At 61.1% G+C, this 18,886-nt stretch overlaps 1 protein-coding gene across 1 annotated transcript; it reads right to left on the minus strand.

Annotated features, from left to right (window-relative positions):
* Window positions 1–1,734: 1,734 nt before the first annotated feature.
* On the minus strand, window positions 1,735–17,261 carry MED16 (mediator complex subunit 16). The gene is made up of 15 exons (XM_082835611.1): window positions 17,198–17,261; window positions 15,633–15,774; window positions 14,957–15,064; window positions 14,586–14,755; window positions 11,664–12,095; window positions 10,885–10,990; window positions 8,557–8,712; window positions 7,567–7,778; window positions 6,624–6,830; window positions 5,466–5,676; window positions 4,917–5,050; window positions 4,544–4,736; window positions 3,829–4,045; window positions 2,658–2,741; window positions 1,735–2,149 (listed from the first exon to the last, which is right to left on the minus strand). The coding sequence occupies exons 2-15, from the start codon at window positions 15,763–15,765 to the stop codon at window positions 2,023–2,025; spliced, it is 2,490 nt and encodes an 829-aa protein (XP_082691737.1). The 5' UTR covers window positions 15,766–15,774; window positions 17,198–17,261; the 3' UTR covers window positions 1,735–2,022.
* Window positions 17,262–18,886: the final 1,625 nt, after the last annotated feature.

Raw genomic sequence — 18,886 nt, forward strand, 5'->3', positions numbered from 1 at the left:
CCAGGCGGCGGGGAGCAGCCCCCACCCACGTCCAGCCCACCGCTCCCCCCCACCCTCCAGCGCAGGGACCCCTGTGCCTGGCAGACACTAGGTGCTCAATAAATGCTGACAGAGCAGGAGAGCAGTGCACACGGGCGGAACCACATGCCTGTGGAGGGGGAGGGAGGCTCCGGGGGCGAGGGGGCTGCCGGGCGGCACCCAGGACACCGACAAGACACCGGCCACCCAGTGGGGACGTTTACTGGGCCTGCCCAGGTCAGAGACGGTGGTCGCGAGGGCTCAGCAGTGACAGGTACAGGTGAGGAACCCGAAGCAGACACCCGGGCTGGTGTCACTGACAGTGGCCACTGGACACCCGGCAGGTTCGTGTGGGATGTTCTGAAGGACAGAGGCCTGAGCTGTCCTGGACCCTCTGAGCTGGGACCTGGGAAATCCAGGGCGGTCACTGAGCTCTGGGGTCCCAGGGGTCGGGACACAGCCGTGGCTCTACCCGGGCCAGTGAGATCCTCAGGGCAGGGCCAGGTCTCAGTCACCACCTGTTATGGTGGCCATGCGGCCAGGCCCTCCACCCGGATCCGCCAGTAGGCTCCGAGGAAGAAAGAGCAGGGCCCGCTGGGCCGAGGGTGCCAACCTGAGGCTTCAGGCCATGTCCTCACCTGCCCTGCCGGTTACAGAGGTGCTGGTGCAGCTGATAAGGGCCGAAAAGCATAGTTCAAGGGTGGCATTGTCTCACGCACCCAGTGAAGGTCTGGAGTGCGTGGCTGCTCTGTGACCAGCAAGGGGACAGCGTGCCTTTCCTTTCAACCCATTGGGAATCCACTGACATTCCGCACAGCAAAGGAAACCATAAACAAAACGAAAACAACCTACGGAATAGGAGAAAATATTTGCAAACGATGCGACCAACAAGGGCTTAATTTCCAAAATACACAGCTCATACAACTCAGTATTAAAAAACCAAACAATCCAATCAAAGAAATGGGCAGAAGATCTAAATAGACATTTTTCCAGAGAAGACATACACATGGCCAACAGGCACATGAAAAGATGCACGACATCGCTAATCATTAGAGAAGAGCAAATCAAAACTACAACAAGGTATCACCTCACACCAGTCAGAATGGCCATCATTTAAAAGTCTACAAATGACAAATGCTGGAGAAGGTGTGGAGAAAAGGGAACCCTCCTGCACTGTTGGTGGGAATGTAAGTTGGTGCAGCCACTATGGAGAACAGTATGGAAGTTCCTCAAAAAACTAAAAGCAGAACTACCATATGATCCATTCCTGGGCAAATGTCCAGACAAAACTATAATTCAAAAAGACACATGCACCCCAATGTTCACAGCAGCACTATTCACAATAACCAAGACATGGAAACAATCTAAGTGTCCATCGACAGATGAATGGATAAAGAAAATGTGGTATGTGTGTGTGTGTGTGTGTATATATATATATATATATATATATATACACACACACACATACACACAACAGAATATTACTCAGCCATAAAAAGAATGAAATAGTGACATTTGCAGCAACATAGATGGATCCAGAGATTATCATACTAAGTGAAGTCAAAGACAAATATCATTCAATATCATTTACATGTGAAATGTAAAATATGACACAAATGAACTTATTTACAAAACAGAAACAGACTCAGACACAGAACACAAACTCATGGGTACCAAAGGAGAGACGGATATATTAGGAGTGTGGGATTAGAAGATACACATATAAAATAAATGACAAGGTCCTATGGTATAGCACAAAGAACTATATTCAATATCCTGTCATAAACCACAACGGAAAAGAGTAGGAAAAAGAACGTGTGTGTATACATATCTGTATATATATCAATTTATATACTGTGTTATATACCAGAAACTAACAACCTTGTAAATCAACTACAATGAAATTTTTAGAAAAATTATCCAACTAATAATTAAAGACCGTATTCACCAGACAAGAAAAAAAAAGAAAAGAAAAAGAATCCACTTACAGGGGCCTGGGCCCAGTCAGGGGTAGCTGAGGGGCATCCGCCACCAGAGCCCCCCACACAGGCAGTTCTTGATCCAGCGCTGCTCCCACTGTTTGACGGCCGTGGTCTTGTTGGGTGATTTGAGCATGGTGACACAGCCGCACCTGCGGGTGGAGTCAGGAGGGTGGGGCGCTAGGCAAGGTTGGGTGGTGGCCACAGGGCCTTTGCACATGCTGTACCACGCCAGGAATGCTGTTCCCTGCAGCCCCCACTCCCCCCACACTGATCTAATTCCTCCACATCCTTCCGTCCCAGTTCAGATACCACCCCCTCACCTCCCTCAGTGGACAGAGGAGGGGTTGTGGGTCCAAGTCCTGGCTCAGCCCGTCCCTAGTGGTGTGACCCTGGGGTCGTCTGGCAGCACTCGGGGCCACGTTTGCAAAGCGCAGCACTGCTGCAGTCACTCCTTCATGTCTACACTTGTCAGGTCACTGGGGAGCCCCTCAAGGGCAGGCTCGGGTCAGCCGCTCACCGCTGGGCCACCCCGGCCCTTTATGAAGACCGCGGGGGCCCCCGCTCAGCAGCCCCACAAGGGAGGCACTCCGGGACCCCCGTTCCCAGGTGGGAAACCACCGGTGGCAGAGCGGGCCCGGCGTCTGCTGCAGCGCTCACCTGGTGCAGGCCTTGCAGGCCTCCGTGGGGTAGGCGCCCAGGTGCAGCCTCCGCAGGTGGTCCATCTTGGGCTGGCCCGGCGCCCTGACGGAGAGGGGCATGGAAGGGGCTGGGGGTGTACACGCACGCGCACGCACGCACGCACGCACGCACACGCCAGCACAGGTCCGTCTCCTAAAGGCAAAGCGTGCGTGACGCACACTCGCCGGGGAACAGGGAGAGTCTGCAAGCGGGGCTTCTATACGCCCTCCATCCACAGACCACTAGCCCGGGGGTCGGGGTGGCGGCCCAGAACCGCCACGACGTCTGAGAGCCTGGCGCCCAGAGCCCCTCAGAGAGGACCTGGGGCTGGGGTGGGTCGGCCTGTTACGCTCGTATCACACGTTTGAAAACTTCTGAGAGCATGAAACCCCTTGTGCGACCAGCCACCTCTCCTTGTAAAGTTTTTTCTGAAACCCAAGCACAAACCACAGCGTGTGATTCATCAGGGTGTTCCTCCCACGGCGAGACGTGCAAGAAAACACAGAAGGTGTTGAGGGCAGGTCCAGAGCGCTTCCCGGGGAGGCGGGGACGCGAACCTCCACTTGGGGATTCATCGCTCGAGCACCATTTCAGGCAGGCGGCCCGTGGGGTGCTGGGTTTGGGTCCTGGCCAGCTGCCTCCCGACTGCATCTCTGAGGTTCAGTTTCCTCGTCTGTTAAATGGGGACAAACCCCCACCCCAAGGCACTGCCGGGCAGTCGTGAGCTCACTCAGCAGGGGTGGGCCGTCCAGACCCCACACATTCCAAAGAATGGCTCCTGAAGTCACCGCTAAGTCCTGGGAGGTCTGCCTGAGAGGGTTCTGATTCCCTGGGGCCTTGGGCCCCACCAGGCAGTCCAGGCTGCAGTGCGATTTACCGTGGGGGACTGGGGCGTCAGCTTGAACTCTGAACCAAGGTCAGTCACGTGGGGCCCTCCAGGCAGGCGGTGACAGACCAGAGAGAGGATGATGTCACCCAGACAAGCGAGGGCACAGATCAGCACAGGCCGAGGCGACTGGATGGAGGGAAGTGACCAGGAGGGGAGAGAGGGTGGAGGTGGGGGAGTCTCTGGAGCAGCACTAAGGTCAGGCTGGAAGGAAGCAGCGGGCACGGCACGTGCAAAGGCCCCGAGGCAGAGATGGGCACGCACCTGATGAGGCCGTCCAGCTGCAAGCTGGTGGCACTGCCGGGCAGAGCGGGAGGCTTGCCGAAGTGCAGACGCAGGGGCTGCTTGGGCTGCAGGCGGCTGACGAGGCCATCGCTGACGGGCAGCCAGTCCAGGCTGGGGATGAGAAGCTGGCTGGGCAGCAGGCAGCACTCGTCAACGAGCGCCTCATCCGGCTCGCTCGTGGGGCCCTCATCGCGGCCTGTGGGGAGGGGACCACGGGGATATCTTGCTCAGCAGCCTTGCCCGGAGGGCTGCCCACCCAGGAGGCATCATGGCCTCCTCAGAGCTCACAGAGCACCAGGCGCACGCCCCAGCCCTGCCCTGACTTCCTCAGTGGCCCTGGGAAGCTCCTTCCCCTTCTCCGGCCTCAGTCCTCTCCTCTGTAAAATGGGGACCCACTTATTCATTTAAAAAATATGCAGCGAACACTGGGTGCCCTTCCTGGCATCACGGATGTGACAACGATAGAGCCTGGCCACAGAAACACACAACCTGCTGACACAAGACAAACAGGTGCCTGAGAGTGGCTGATGTTTAATGAGCACACACCGTGCCTGGACCTGTGTCGGGTGCTGGGGGAACAGTGGGGGCCACGGCAGAGCCAGTTTGACCTGCAGGAGCTTATATTCTGGTGGGGGGACTCGGCCAGGGCTTGTATCTTGGTGGCGGAACGAGAGTAGAGAGCTGGGCGCCTTACAGCAGATCCAGAGCTTGGTGAGCAGGCGGAAGAGCAGGGACATGCTGTCCTGGGTGTCGGAGGTGGCCGTGTACACAGGCAGGCAGCTGGGCTTCAGCAGGCCCCAGATGCGGATGACGACCATCAGCTCCCGCAGCACACCCAGCGACGCGCCGTCCCGCAGGAAGCTGTGGCCGGGCCGCAGCGGGGAGCCCTACGGGCAGAAGGGCCCAGGTTGCTTACTTCAGCGTGCGCCGCATCCTAGGACCTCAGCAGGCCCCGGGGGGGAGGGGTCTTCTGGGAGGGGCGGGGTCAGGGAGGTGGGGCTTCAGAGGACAAGGCCAGGGGCGGGGCTCCTGGGGGGTGGGGCTCCCAAGTAGGAGTGCAGGCGCACCTGGTTGGGCAGACTAGCCAGCAGGTAGAGCACGAAGTCGCCCACCCACTGCAGTAGCTGCTGCAGCGCCTGAAGCGTGTTCATGTCCAGGACGAACTCCTCCGTCTTGAGGTTGATCATGACCTTGTCAATGTCTGGGAGGGGACAGGCAGTCAGGGGCGGCCAGAACCTCACATGTGCGCCCATTAGCACGCACGGTGAGCTGGGCCCGCCCCCACAGGCCGACACCAACGTCGTGAACAAGCAAATGAGGGACGGGCCTGCCTGAGCCTGGGAACCTGGAGGGCAGGGTTGGAGGGAGGGGCTCTGGGTGTCCACCGCTGGCCTTCAGATCTCTCTGCCCGCCCCTCGGACCCCCTGTGCCGGGCACCCTGCAGCTCCCGCCGGCCTCCAGGCCTCCACACAGGCAGTGCCCCTGGGGACGCCATCCCCAGGCTGGGTCATCTTTGTTCCTGTTAACGCCCACCGTGTCCCCGACACCCCAAACGTGCGCGACGGCCAAGGGGTCCTGAGCAGCCAGGGCGGCCCGCAGGATGGGGCAGGACCCACCGACATCCGTGATCTTGGCGCAGACCTCCGTCAGCCGGTCGCCGGGACTCTTGTCGGGCGTGTTGAGCACGTGCGGGCGCAGCAGCGACTTGAGCGTGGAGCTGGCAGCGATGAGGAAGAGCTTGGCGTGGTACTCGCACACGCGGGTCACTGCGCAGGGCGACAGCTTGCAGAGCGAGGCCTTCATGGCCAGGATCCGGGTAGAGAGGACCTGGGGAGCGGAGGATGTGAGTGGGCGGGGCACGCGCCTGAGGAGCCCGGGAGAGCGAGGCGCTGGGGCAGCCGGGCAAGCCGCTAACCCTCTCTGGGCCTTGCCCTCCTCATGGCGGAACCAGGTAGGAGGACCTTCCTCACAGGATGGCAGGGTCTCAACCTGCGGGCACGTGTGCCCCAGGGGCCCAAGGGACACACCTGGGACACCTCACGACTGGGGGCACTCCTGGCATGAAGTGGGTGGGGCCACAGATTCCGCTCTACCCCCCACAGTTCCTGAAACCTGTTGTCTCCCAGGATGAGTGGAGGACTTAAAACGGAAAGATGCTTGCCTACAGGGAATCCCCTGGTGGTCCGGTGGTTAGGACTCTGCGCTCTCACCTCAGAGGACCCAGGTTCAATCCCTAGCGGGGGAACTAAGATCTCCCAAGGCATGAAGGGTGCAGCCAAAAAAAAAAAAAAAATGCACACAGCTCTGCCCGATGACAAGAGATCTGATCCCTACTGGCGTCCCTGGCTCTGAACCCAGCTCCATCCTGCGCTGTTCCCCGGGTCGGGCCCAGCACTCGCACATCTCAGCAGGCTGCTAATGGGAATGGGATCTCTCCTTCCCGTTTTCTCCTCGACGGCTGGCACAGAGAGCAACTTCAGACGCTTAGCAGCGCTGACCTCTGCATGCCCCACTGAACTCGGGGGAGGGGGTCTGGGTTTTACAGGCGCGCCACCATGGCGTCTGAACGATCACTTCTCTCTGGCTCACCCGTCTGTAAAACTCCCATTTAGTGCTCTTATCGCAGAAGCAAAGGCCTCCAAAGCCACCCAGAGGCAGGTGGCGTCAGGCCCATAGCCACGCACTGCGGGGCTGAGGTGGCAGCGAGAGGTGGGCCGTCCGGCCTGCGGGTCACCCTGACGGAGGGACGGGGCAGCAGCCAAGGGGGGCGGCACCTGCTGCAGCTCGGCCTTCTGGCGCGTGTACTCCTCATGTAGCTTCTCCACCAGGCTCTGCACCATGCTGGGCTGCACATGCAGCAGGATGTCCCACCAGTCGTAGCCAGTCACCATGCAGTACTCCAGCAGGAAGAGCAGGTGCCGCAGGGCCAGCCCCGCATCCAGCGAGTGGCCCATGGAGGGCGAGATGCGCAACATGCTCAGCTGTGGAGGAGGGCGGGCGTGAGGGGGCGGGGCCCGAGGGGCAGCTGGGGGCAGGGAGGGCACGGTCCGGTCAGCGCGGGGCCCAGGCCTGCCCGCTGTCCTGTCACACGGGAGGGCTGCAGAGCCACAGCCCAGCCACGTGGAGTGAACGGGGGCCACAAGCCCCAGGTTTCCATAGCTGTGGCGATTCCCACATAGGGCCTGAAGGGCCTCCTAGCCAGCAGGGCGCCTGTCGGGTGACGGGGCCCGCAGGCCCACCTGGGGGCCGTGTAGTCCCTGGGAACACAGACCTCGTGCTCCCGAGAAGCCCAACCCACCACCCGGAGACACCGAGGATGGGGCTGGAACAGAAGTTACAGGGTGCCTGACAGCAACTCGCAGGAGCCCACTGCGGGGGGCTGGGGGCACGCGCACGTGGGTGTGTGTGCAAATGTGTGCACGTGTGTGAACGTGCCAGTAGGACAAACGTGAGGTGTGAGCGTACAAGGGTGTGAATGAGCGTGCACAGAGGCGGGTGTAAGCGAAAGCGTGAGTGTGTGAGAGTGGCTGTGAGGCTGCCCGCCCTCCTGCCAGGCCATGGACAGGTTCCCCTGGGAACCAGGAGGCCAACTCGCAGAGCACCTGCTGCGCGCTGGGGGCCTAGGACTCCTTGACGTCAGGAGCAGCCCCCTAAGGGCCCCCACTTCCTAAGTGCGCCCCCCGCCACAGACAGCAGTCCCCCGGGGCCAGCACTGACCCTGCCGTGGTTGTCGATGCCCGCGAGGGCCAGGGAAGTCCAGGAGAGCTGCATGGCCTTGAAGTGGACGGCGGGGCCCGTGGTCCGAGGGCGCTTGATAGCCGGCTCGTCCACGGAGCGGGGGGCTGCGGAGCTATAGAAGATGGCCATGGTCTGCAGCGAGAGCCGGTGCACGATGTGGACGCTGCCGTCATGGAAGGCCAGGGCCAGCCCTGGGGGCACATGCAGGGTCAGGCGGCCGAACCCAGCTCTGGACAATGGGAAGGGGCAGCCACCACGCCCAGCAGACGCTGTGCTAAGGAGCGGCGTGAGTCCTGAGCCACTGGGGTGCACCCCCCCCAGTGGGGTCCAGTCCTGGCTAACAGGCCCCCAAATCGGTGGAGCAGACTGCACCTTGTCTGGGCACCTCTGCCCTGCTCCCCTGCGGCCAGCACTAAGTTTGGCCGACGTGAGGCAACAGGTGACTTCCAGGGGGACAAGTGGGAGGGGCAGGAGGAGAGGACAGCAGATGGAAAGGGCCTGGGCCTGATGTACACAAAGGGCCTCGGGGCGGAACGGAGGCCAGTAAGCTCAGGGGCTTGTAGAACCCAAAGCCCGTAATCTACAGCAGGGGGTTGGGGGGCTGCCCTGGGCCGGCACCAACATGGCCAGCCTGATTCACCCAGGGTCACAGACGCCAGGGCCCAAACCCAGAATCGCCACGTAAGCTACTACAACGGGGGTGGGGGTGGGCATGGGAAGGAAGCTTATCTGGAAAGTTTTCCCCAAGTTCCCAGCCTCTCCCTTGTGGACTGCTAACAGCCCTCTACGTAGTAAAGAGCACAGCTTGACGGTGGCCTCACAGCCCTTTGAGCCCATCAGATCCTGAAAGCAGTACCCTCGTCCCCAGTGGGACTGACGTGAGGCCGGGGGCTAGGCTCCCAGGACCCTGTGACGGAAGCCCAAGCTCAGGGCCCACCCCATTCCCCCGGGGGCTCTGAGACACCATACCGAGGCCGGGGTAGAACTGGGTGTCGCTGGCCACCTTCAGGTCGGTGTTGGTGAGCGAGATGGGGAGCTTGGGCAGCGCCACGGCGGACACGCGGTCCAGGTCGTTGGTGGCTGACAGGATCCGCCATTTGAGAATCGTGGGCTGTTTGTCACCAACTAAAAGGGAGTGGGGGGGACAAAGAGCAACAAAATGAAGACAAGACGGGGGGTGGTGGTGGGGTGAACTAAGAGATTGAGATTGACATTATTATACACTAATATATATTAAATAAATAATGAAAACCTGCTGTATAAAAAAATAAATACAGGGCTTCCCTGGTGGCGCAGTGGTTGAGAGTCCGCCTGCCTATGCAGGGGACACGGGTTCGTGCCCCAGTCCGGGAAGATCCCACGTGCCGCAGAACGGCTGGGCCCGTGAGCCATGGCCGCTGAGCCTGTGCGTCCGGAGCCTGTGCTCCGCAACGGGAGAGGCCACAGTGGTGACAGGCCCATGTACTGCAAAAATAAATAAATAAATACCAAAAAAAAAAATGAAGACGAGACAAACACGACAAGGCGGCACCTGACCCAGCACCCTGCCCCTCCTGGAGACCCAGCGAGCTCACGTGACTGGGGTCGGGGGAGAGGTGGGGGACCCCAAAGGATCCGGTCCCCAGCCTTCACGGGAACAGGAGGAGGCACCTGCCTGGGCCGCGAGGCTGTCAGCTGGCGGGGGCGGCTCCACCTTGTCCCCTCAAAGGAGCCAACGTGCTGAGAAGGGGAACCCACCCCCGACCCTGCCACCACACAAACCCCAAAACTCCCCAGTGACTTGGCCGGCTTGCACGGGGTTCTGTCTCTGTGGTCTGAGAGGTCCTGGGTGGAACCCCAGCTCTCCCCATGAGCTGGACCGACAGATGCCCAAGATGGCCCCTCCCTGCGCCCACACCCTCGGTGTGATGATGAAGCCCCCCAGCAAGGGGTGGGGTGGTTCCCGTCAATCTGGGTTTGGCCCCCGGTGCTGCGGGCATGATGTGAGCAGAGGCTCAGTGGCGCCCGTGCACCTGGACTCCAAGGTGACACTGAGGTGAGCCCAGGCGCCCAGCCAGCGGCCAGCACCCCAGCTGCCCTGGGGTGATGGCAGACACAGGGAACCAGGACGGAGCAGCGGAGGCGGCCTGGCCCACCACCCTCCGGGCTGTGGTTCTGAGCCAGAGTTTGGGGCTGGTGTGTGACACGGCAAAGCTGGCTGTGACAGCACACCTCTACCCATCTGCCCTAAGAGCTCTTCCCTGGACGGCCCAGCGCAAAGGGGCTCTTGGCAAACGTCATCCCACAGGGAGACCGAGGCCCAGCGAGGGACGATACTGAGCACAGCTGTAACGGTGACAGCTACGGCGATGCCCAGGGAGGGAGGGCGAGCAGGCCAGGCACCCGCACCCACACCCAGCCTGGCGGCCCCGGCCATTCCTAGCTTACAGAGGGGAGCGGCCGCTGTCAGCGGCTGAGCTGCTTGCCCAAGTCCACCTGGACCCACGTGTCCACCCAAGTCAGGCCAACCCCTGGAGCACGGGCTGGCCGGTGGCTGGCAGAGCGGGGGCCTGAGAGGGAGGATGGGCTGGCGGGGGGCGCTTAGGGCCAAGGCAGGGAGGTAGGAGAAGAGGCAGATCCAAGAGCCCGCAGGCCACGCGACGCTAGGACGAGGGGCAGGGTGGGGGGAGGAGGTGCGGGCGAGCTCGGCACGCGGACACCTGCATCAGGACAAGGCTCGACCCGCTGACGGGGGTGGCGACCCTCTCACGTGAGATGTGGGCCCGCTTGTGACAAGGTCCCAGGGTGTGCGTGGGGGCCATGACCTGCCTGACGGCCGCGCCCACAGCTACTAGGACAGAGGAGGGATGAGGGAAGGGCTGGGACCCCTTGTGGCCCTGCCGCCCCGCGGCGTCACTCAGGAAAGGCAGCGTGACCTTCTTCACATTTAGTTCCTCCGAGGCCACATCGAGCAGCTTAGGCAACCACCTTGCGGGCAGGCAGAGCTTCAAGGGGCCTCTTGACATGGCCCCTCGGCCACTCCAGGGCCAACAGCGCTGCCGTCAGCGGGAACACGCCCCACGTGGCCGCAGGTTCACCCCCGGCTTCCCGGCCACACAGGTGTCAGGAGGAGGGCCAGTCCCGGCGGGGGACTCGGGACTCCGCGTGGGTGTCGGGACAGAGAGGGAGGGAAGGGAGTGGCGGGCACGTTCTTGGCAAACTCAGGTCACCCCCGTGCCTCACTCTACCCGAGGGCTCCCAGAGGACCCCAGGCTCCCGGGAGGCTGCGTGTCCCTGGCCGGCTGGAGCGGTACTCACCGGCGGGCGAGAGCTGCTGGAAGATGTTGTTCACAGGGAGCCCCTCCTTGCGCAGAGACCAGCACTCCACCACGCTGCTGGTCTGGCTGGACGCACACAGCAGCACCTGGGGGGGCGGGCGGCTCGGTGAGGGGCCTGGACCAGCCCCTCGGCCTCTCCGGGCCTCCGGCTGCTCCACGGGGCTCACATCGGCACCCGCCTCACAGCCGCTGCAGATTCCAACCCAGGTACACCCAGCCGGCACCGTACCTGCCCCCCATGACCCCGCCTCCCCTGGGGAAGGCAGTCGCTCAAGGCACCCCCGGCGGGAAACGAGGGGGCCGGGGAAACGTACTGGGACTTCATGAAGCTGGGCGCTGATCAGTGCAAGGTTATGAGGGGGCCCCGGTGCAGCTGGGTGAACCTCGCCCCCAGAAATGTCCCCGTCATGGTCCCAGGACCTGTGGATATGTCACCCCACGGGGCAGAGGGGACTTCGCAGGTGGGATTAAGTTAAGGCCCCTGAGACGGGGATGACCCTGGATTCACGGGGGACCCAGCGTCATCCCAGAGTCCTTGTAAGAGGGAGGCAGGAGGGTCAGAGGCAGAGAGAGACGGGGAGATGCTGTGCTGCTGGCTGTGAGGATGCAGGAGGGGCCGCGAGCCAGGGATGCGGCGTCTCTAGAAGCTGGAAAAGGCGGGAACCGATGCTGCCCTGGAGCCTCTGGTAGGAACCAGCCCTGCCCGCGCCTGGATTTAGCCCCGAGCGGTCCTACCACAGGGTGGCCGGGCGGGCACACCTGCTCTGACATATCTCGGGCCAGGAACTTGAGGTGGGTGATGGCGGGGAGCCGGTCCCGGCGGTTGAGGTCAGTGGTGCAGCGCATGAACAGCGAGGGCAGGATCTCGGTGTCGATGCGGCATTTCTCGTTGACGACGCTCACGCACACCTTGTAGAACTGCACTGGGGATGCACTGCTGCCGTCTGCCGTGGCCACCACGATGTTGCCGCCACCCGTGAAGGCGATGTCGGCCAGGGCCACGCGGCCACGCAGCCGGCACAGGCTCTCCGTCGAGGTCAGCACTTGCCCGCTGGGCTTGAGCAGGGACACGGTGACCAAGCCGCTGACTGTCACCGCAATCCAGCCCTCCATGGGCTTGCCCCCAAACAGCGTGAGCGACGGCGAGAACTTGACTCGGGAGAACTTCTCGCCAAAGCTGGAGGCGCCCGACTGTGGGGGAGGGGGAGGGGTCAGCTCGGGGCAGCCCCGGCCCCGGGCATGCACTTGGCCTTCAGGGGTCTGCCTCTGTGACCCCAGGACGCCCTTCTGGGAGTCACACCCTTGGGAACATGGAGGAACCATGTGGCAGAAGGCACGAGAGCATGAACTTGAGTTCAGATCCTGCCTCAGCCACTCAAGCACTGTGTGACACGGGCCTCTCTGACCCTCAGTATCCCCATCTGTACGTCTGAGAACTGTGGTGAGGATGACACGGCTAAACACGCGCAGGACAGGACTCCCCATGTTTTCCTCACAGGGTCAAACACTCAGTATTTTCAGTTTTGTGAGCCAAGTGGTCTGCTGCAACCACTCAGCTCTTTCCCTGCGTCTGCAGCAGAGAGAATCAGCCTCCAGTGAGACTGCTTACAAGGTGGGCGAGCGAGCAGGCTGCAGTTTACAGACCCTGGAGGTAAAGCATTCCGGCTGTGCTGCAAAGTGCAGCTGCTACTGCTGTGTCACCTTTCCAAACCCGGTCTAGGTTACAATTAACGTACAGCAAAATTCACCTCTTCCCGGCTTTCGGTTCAAGTTGACAACCACCCCATTGTGGAAACCGCTCCGATCCTGGGCAGGAACGTTTCTACTGCCCTCGGAAGGGCCCTCGGGCCCCCAGCCAACCCCTGCCCCGGCCCTGGTTTCTGTCCCCGGCTGGGCCTTTCCCAGCGTTCCACCCGGGCGGACCCAGGGGCAGCCTGCACGCCGGGTTCCTTTCAATCCGGGCAACATGTCTGTCACTGAAACAGCACGAGCTGGAGACTAAGCAGGGCTCTCCGGGCAGTGGGAGAGTATGTGCCCTCTCTGTCTGGGGAGCACACCCACAGGGCCAGGCGTCCAGGGAAGGCAGGGCTGACCACAGCCCCAACAGAGTCTTCCAGACGTGGAGGTGCCGGCACTGTTGGAAAGAAAGAAGCAAAAGCCCCCGGATGACCCCTGAGGAGAGACGCTGGCAGTGTGAAAAAGAAACGTCGCAAAGAGAACAAGGTCCAGAAGGTTAGGCAGCAAGCCCTGTAGTCAGAATTCCTACCAAGGGGAGAGGGGATAGACGCCTGACCTCAACATCACGGGCAAGAGCCGCGTGCATGCCCGAGCGTTTTACATGAACACATCCGTCTCTTATAATTTAGAGACAAAGGTATCTGGTGGTAAGGAGAACAGCAGCCCTGATGCTCGCAACAGTGTGGACAGACCTTGAGACCACGACGCTGATGAGAGAAGCCAGACACAGAAGGACACACGGTGTGTGATTCCATTGATGGGAAACGTCCAGAACAGGCAAGTCCACAGGGACAGACAGTGGGTTCATGGTTGCCAGGGGCTGAGGTGGGGAAGGGGAGTGAGGCTAACGGGGACAGACTTCCTTTGAGTTGAAAAGAATGGTCTGCGGCTTCCCTGGTGGCACAGTGGTTAAGAATCCGCCTGCCAATGCAGGGGACAGGGGTTTGAGCCCTGGTCCGGGAAGATCCCACATGCCGCGGAGCAACTAAGCCCATGCACCACAGCTACTGAGCCTGCGCTCTAGAGCCCGCGAGCCACAACTACTAAAACCTACGCGCCTAGAGCCCGTGCTCCGCAACAAGAGAAGCCACCGCAATGAGAAGCCCGCACACCGCAACGAAGAGTAGCCCCCGCTCGCCACAACTAGAGAAAGCCCACGCACAGCAATGAAGACCCAACGCAGCCGTAAATAAATAAATAAAAGAAATAAAGAAAGAAAGTATTAAAAAAAAAAAGGAATGGCCTGAAATTGAGTGTGGTGATGGCTGTACTAGTCTGTGAAGATACTAAGTAATCCACCAATCTGTATGCTTCAGGTGAGTGAACCACACTAAGCAACTTGTATCTCAGTAGCGCTGTTACATAACAAAGGAGAACAGACAAAAGGAAGGCAGCACGCAGCCCCTGCTCCCCGCGGCCTGGAGCCAGCGCTGTGTGCGCCGCTGCCAGATGCTGACAGAAACTGTCCCCAGGCCCTGCACCGGGCACAGGGAGCAGACGCGGGGAAGGGATGGGAGAAAAGCCACTTCCCACAGCACCAACCCAGGAGGGGCCCCTGGCTCTGGGGAGCAGCCGGCAGAGCAGGCCACGTGCACCCCGGCCGCCCCACCGAGCCCTCCCAAGGTTTCTCATGCTGAACCCTCACCACGGCCAGCGGCCAGCGGCAGCCCCACCTGATGGTGAGGAAAGCGACGGGTGAGGCGTGGCCTCGCGATCTGAGTTCAGCACCCTGGACCCAGGCGGCTCCCCTCTCAAGGGGACGCTGGGCTGAACCGTGGGGTACAGGCAGGAATTCTGGGATCTCACCACGTCAGTCACACGGGGGCTGCTGGCCACACGGGTGCTGACCCTGCATGGCAGGTGTGAGCCGGGCCCGGGCGAGGCGGACCAAAAGGGTGCTGGTGACACAAGAGGAGGAGCCGCGCCCCCAGGCAGGACACCCACCTTTTCCACGTGCAGGGCCAGCTTCACACCGTTGTGCAGCCACGACAAGGCCACGATGGGGTCCCCCTCCACCAGGCTGCCCACGGGGCTCTCCCAGCTGTTGGCCAGGTGGTCGGCCATGCTCCAGCACTTGATCTGCCCATCGGCATCAGCAGACAGCAGCCTCGAGCCTGTGCGGGGCAGGGGCCAAAATCGCGTCACAAGTCCCCCCCCCCCCCCCCGCCACTGTCCATCAGGGGCCCGGATGGGAGAGGCCAGCCTGGGGGCAGTAGAGCAGGGAGGGGCACAGGCGAGTCCGGAAAGGACTCTGGACAGCAGCAGTGGGCAGAGCAGGGCCCGCAAACCCACAGATCAAGGGGAGCTGCCCTCACCTGACTGGTCCCACTCGAGGCAGGTGACGGCCTCGCTGTGCCCCGAGCAGATGGAGTGCACGTCCCAGGGGTGCTCGGTGTCCAGAATGTGGATCACGCGGGTCAGGTCTGTGAAGGACAGTGTGCTCAACACGGCAACAACAGCCGGGTGCCCGACGACCCCGGGGGCATCAGGGAGGAAGAAGCAAAGCCCCAGCCACGGGGACTCAGGAGCCGCTGCTGACACGCCGGCCGCCCGAGTAGAGATGGAGCGGCCCGTGACCCTGCCTCCAGTGGGGCAAAGGAGACGTAGAAAACGGCACCGGAAGAAAACGAACCCCAAATGCTAACAGTGGGCGTCTCTCCGTGGAAACTAACGGCTGGTTCTTTTCCTCACCCTAAGTTTCTGTGTTTTTCTAATTCCCTCTCCCGAGTGCACGTCACTCAGTGGCAGAGACAACACAGGCCCGGCTGGCAGAGCGCACCTCAAAGTCAGGCGGTGACACGTTTGGTCTGGAAAACTCAGGCAGGAGCCTCAGCGAGCTGCACGGGGCCACCCACCCCTGGGCCCTGCCATCCCACGGGGTGATCCCAGCGCCCCCGGCTCCAGGCCCTCTGCACCCCTCACCACCCCTCATCTTGGAGGAGGAGACCCTGTGGGAGCCGGGGGGTGGGGGCAGGGGAGCGGCTGGCGCACCCTGGTCGTCACTCCGCAGGTCCGTGGTGAAGGCAATGAGGTTACGGCAGGACCAGGTGCAGGCCAGGGGCACCGACGGGCAGTGGGTGCTCTTGGGCCATTTCTCCCACTCGCAGATGTAAGCCAGGTCCATTGTGCCCACCTGCCAAGGTCACACACGGAGGACAGTCACCAGCTCCTGCGGCAGGGAGACTGGCTTGTCATCGATGTTCACGCAGCATCTGCAGGACCCCAAGGGCAGTGCTGGACACTGGGTTACCGCAGGGGACAAAGTGGACTCAACCCCTGCCCCGCATGTGGCGGGGGAGCTGCATTTTACTCATGCATGGCCAGGGAGGCCTCCCCGGTGGAGGTGTGAGGGATCGAGGCAAGCAGCCTGAAGGAAGAGCATTCCAGGTGGAGGGAACAGCCAGTGCAAAGGACCAGAGGCTGACTGAGCCTGGGCGCTCAAGGAGTGGCACGGGGCCCTGCGGGGCAGGAAAAGGGTGAGTGAGGGAGCGGGGCAAAGTAAGGGTGGGGAGGGGACGCGACAGGTCGTGCAGGGCCTGGGGGGTTTCACCCTGAGGGAGGTGGCAGCCCCAGGAGGGCTGAGGCCTGTTTATGTTTCACAGGCCACTCTGGCTGTCTGGAGGGCGAGGCTGCGGGACAGGGTGGGGGTGACTGCACTGGTCCAGGCGAACAAAGCTGGGGACAGTGCAAGCTGTGAGGAGCGGTAGGGCAGGACACGGGTCTATCCTTAAGGAGGAGTCCACGGACACCCAAGAGCACCGGTGGGACTGCCTCTGACAGAGGCAGGGAGGGGGCGGGGCAGCAGCTTGGTGCAGGGCTTCCCCAGGTAACTAACAACGGGAACGGTGAACGTTTCCTCAGCGCGCTCCATACGCCGGGCATCGATTAAGCTTATTTCTTTTCACCTTTACTAAAGCGCAGTGAGACTGGGAGTACGATCGGCCCCGTCTTCCTCAATCACGACCCCCAGGCCCCAGGCTTCTTCAAGCCCTGCCCGGGAACACCGAGGCCTCGCCCACAAGCCCCTTCAGCAGTCTTTAAGCTCTGCCCCCAAAGCCCTCCGGCCCCGACCCCTACAGTATTTGCTTTCCACACCCCACTCCCAATTTGCCCCTTGTGTCCCCAGGCCCGGCCCAAACTCTGTTTTCATCTCAGGGTCTCCCAAACCACCCCATAGGCCTCGCCTCCATACACCTGGCCCTTCAGGTCGCGCCCCCAAGCCCCCCCCACCCAACGCACCACAGGCCCTCCGCGGGGAGGTATAACCTTAGGCCTCTCCCCCGATCGTTCCAGGTCCCGCCCCGATTTCCCCCTGCTCCGGATGCCCCGACCCCCGCGGCGCCTCAGGTCCCCCCAAGTTTCCGCCACGACCCCCAGACCCCGCCCAGCGCACTCAGGCCGCGTACCCAGCACCCTTTGCTCTCCAGGCCCGCCCTCTGACCCCACAGGCCCCGCCCCGGGCCCGCTAGTTACCGCCTTCCCCGGCCGGCGCTCCCCGCTGCCGCGGCGCCGTCCGGAGGCCGGCCGACCGCCCGAGCCCCCAACCCCGTACTCACCGGGCCGGCCTGTGCGTCCAGCCGAGCGGGTGGCCGCAGCCTGCACTTGCCCTAATGCCCCGGCTCCGCCGCCGCCATCTTCCCAGGAGCAAAGATTCGCCCGCGCAGCGCAGCCGCTTCCCAGAGACTTCTGGGACGGCAGCGGCTCCGGCTCCGCCCCTCTTCCAGTATAATTTGCATGCGACCATGGATTCCCAGCAGCCACCTGAGTCATATTTGGTGGAATAAAAACCACTTTCTCAATTTCAGTGAATGACCCCATTTGGTTAAGGTATTGTTGCACAAATATCATAAAGGAAGGGACGAATGGCTGAACCGGTTTTTAATGGAGTTCGCCCTTAGTGTAAAAGAGCGTATTCTATGCCCTCTAAATAGTTCTGGGATCAAACGTATAACCGTGCTCGCTTCGGCAGCACATATACTAAAATTGGAACGATACAGAGAAGATTAGCATGGCCCCTGCGCAAGGATGACACGCAAATTCGTGAAGCGTTCCATATTTTGCCTTTTCTCTTCTGGTATCCGCGGTGTTATAACTGGGTTCTATAAGCGAGGTTCCTTAACACTTTGACGGTCCCTCTGGATTCAAACCCCATCCGCAATTCGTTTTCCAAAAATTGGTTCTATTGCTGTTGGACTCTCCCCAGTTTTGAAAGGTCTTTTCCAGAAAGACCTAGGATTGCAGGGAAGCGTGCACCGGGTGACCGGCACCGCCTGGGCAAAGGTTGGGGGGCCGGGCTGTCTGGGGGCCCGGCTGGAGTAGCGGGGTGGGGGAAAAAACCCACGCACCAGCCAGGGGCCAGGACAGGACGGAATTCGCGTTAATAGTTCTGGAGGCAGGCTGTGAACTCCCCTAGAGACCCGACATCCGTGCCCGGAGCCCCAGCCCGTTCTCTGGGCGCCGGAAATTTGGTCCCCTTTACAGGTGAGAGCCTCGAAGCGGGTCACTCAAGTATCTCCTTGTGTCCTCCGTACGAGCCCTTGGGATTTCCATTATTTAGCATCTATGTGTAGAACTTTTAAAATGCCTGTTAAAATGGAAGACAGCACACCCAGCGCCCAGATCTTGGTTTTTAAAACGGTGCCCCAGAGAAAGGAACCAGGCTTCTTGGCGAAAGGGCTGGTTCTAGGACGAAGCAAGAATATGCAGAGGAGCCCTCTGCGTCTCGTAGCGGCAGAAAGTAAGGAGGGTGCTCAAATAAATAAATAAAACCCCGCAACTATGGGAGTGCCTCAGTGACACACCGGAGCCACTGACAGGGCTCCCAGCAGCCGAATCTGGAACAACCTGACGAATAAAATTAAGGAATATTGGATTATAACCCAAACTAGAAAGTAAATGCCCAGGCGTCCGTACTGATATAAATGGTTAAATAAACAAATACACAGGGGAATAGAGACAAATCTCCCCTGTAGAATTTCCAGTAATCAACATAGATACTCCGCCTTCAGGGAGGTGGAGGAGATCAGGGGTGAGGTCAGTAGTGAGGGGCCCTGTGGGCAGCAGGGACCCCTGATGTGGCCAGGTGAGAAGGGAACTTCCCTCAGCGAGATCACAAGAGAACAGCAGATAATCCAGGCTGGGGGATCCTGCAGGATGCACAGCCGTTTCCAGACACACACAGAAGGAAGACACAGGAAGGAGGCCACGTGAAGATGGAGACAGAGGCTGGAGGGATGCAGCCACAA

Source organism: Leucopleurus acutus (assembly GCF_964270905.1).
Source record: "Leucopleurus acutus genome assembly, chromosome: 3".
In the NCBI taxonomy this organism is placed as follows: domain Eukaryota; kingdom Metazoa; phylum Chordata; class Mammalia; order Artiodactyla; family Delphinidae; genus Leucopleurus; species Leucopleurus acutus.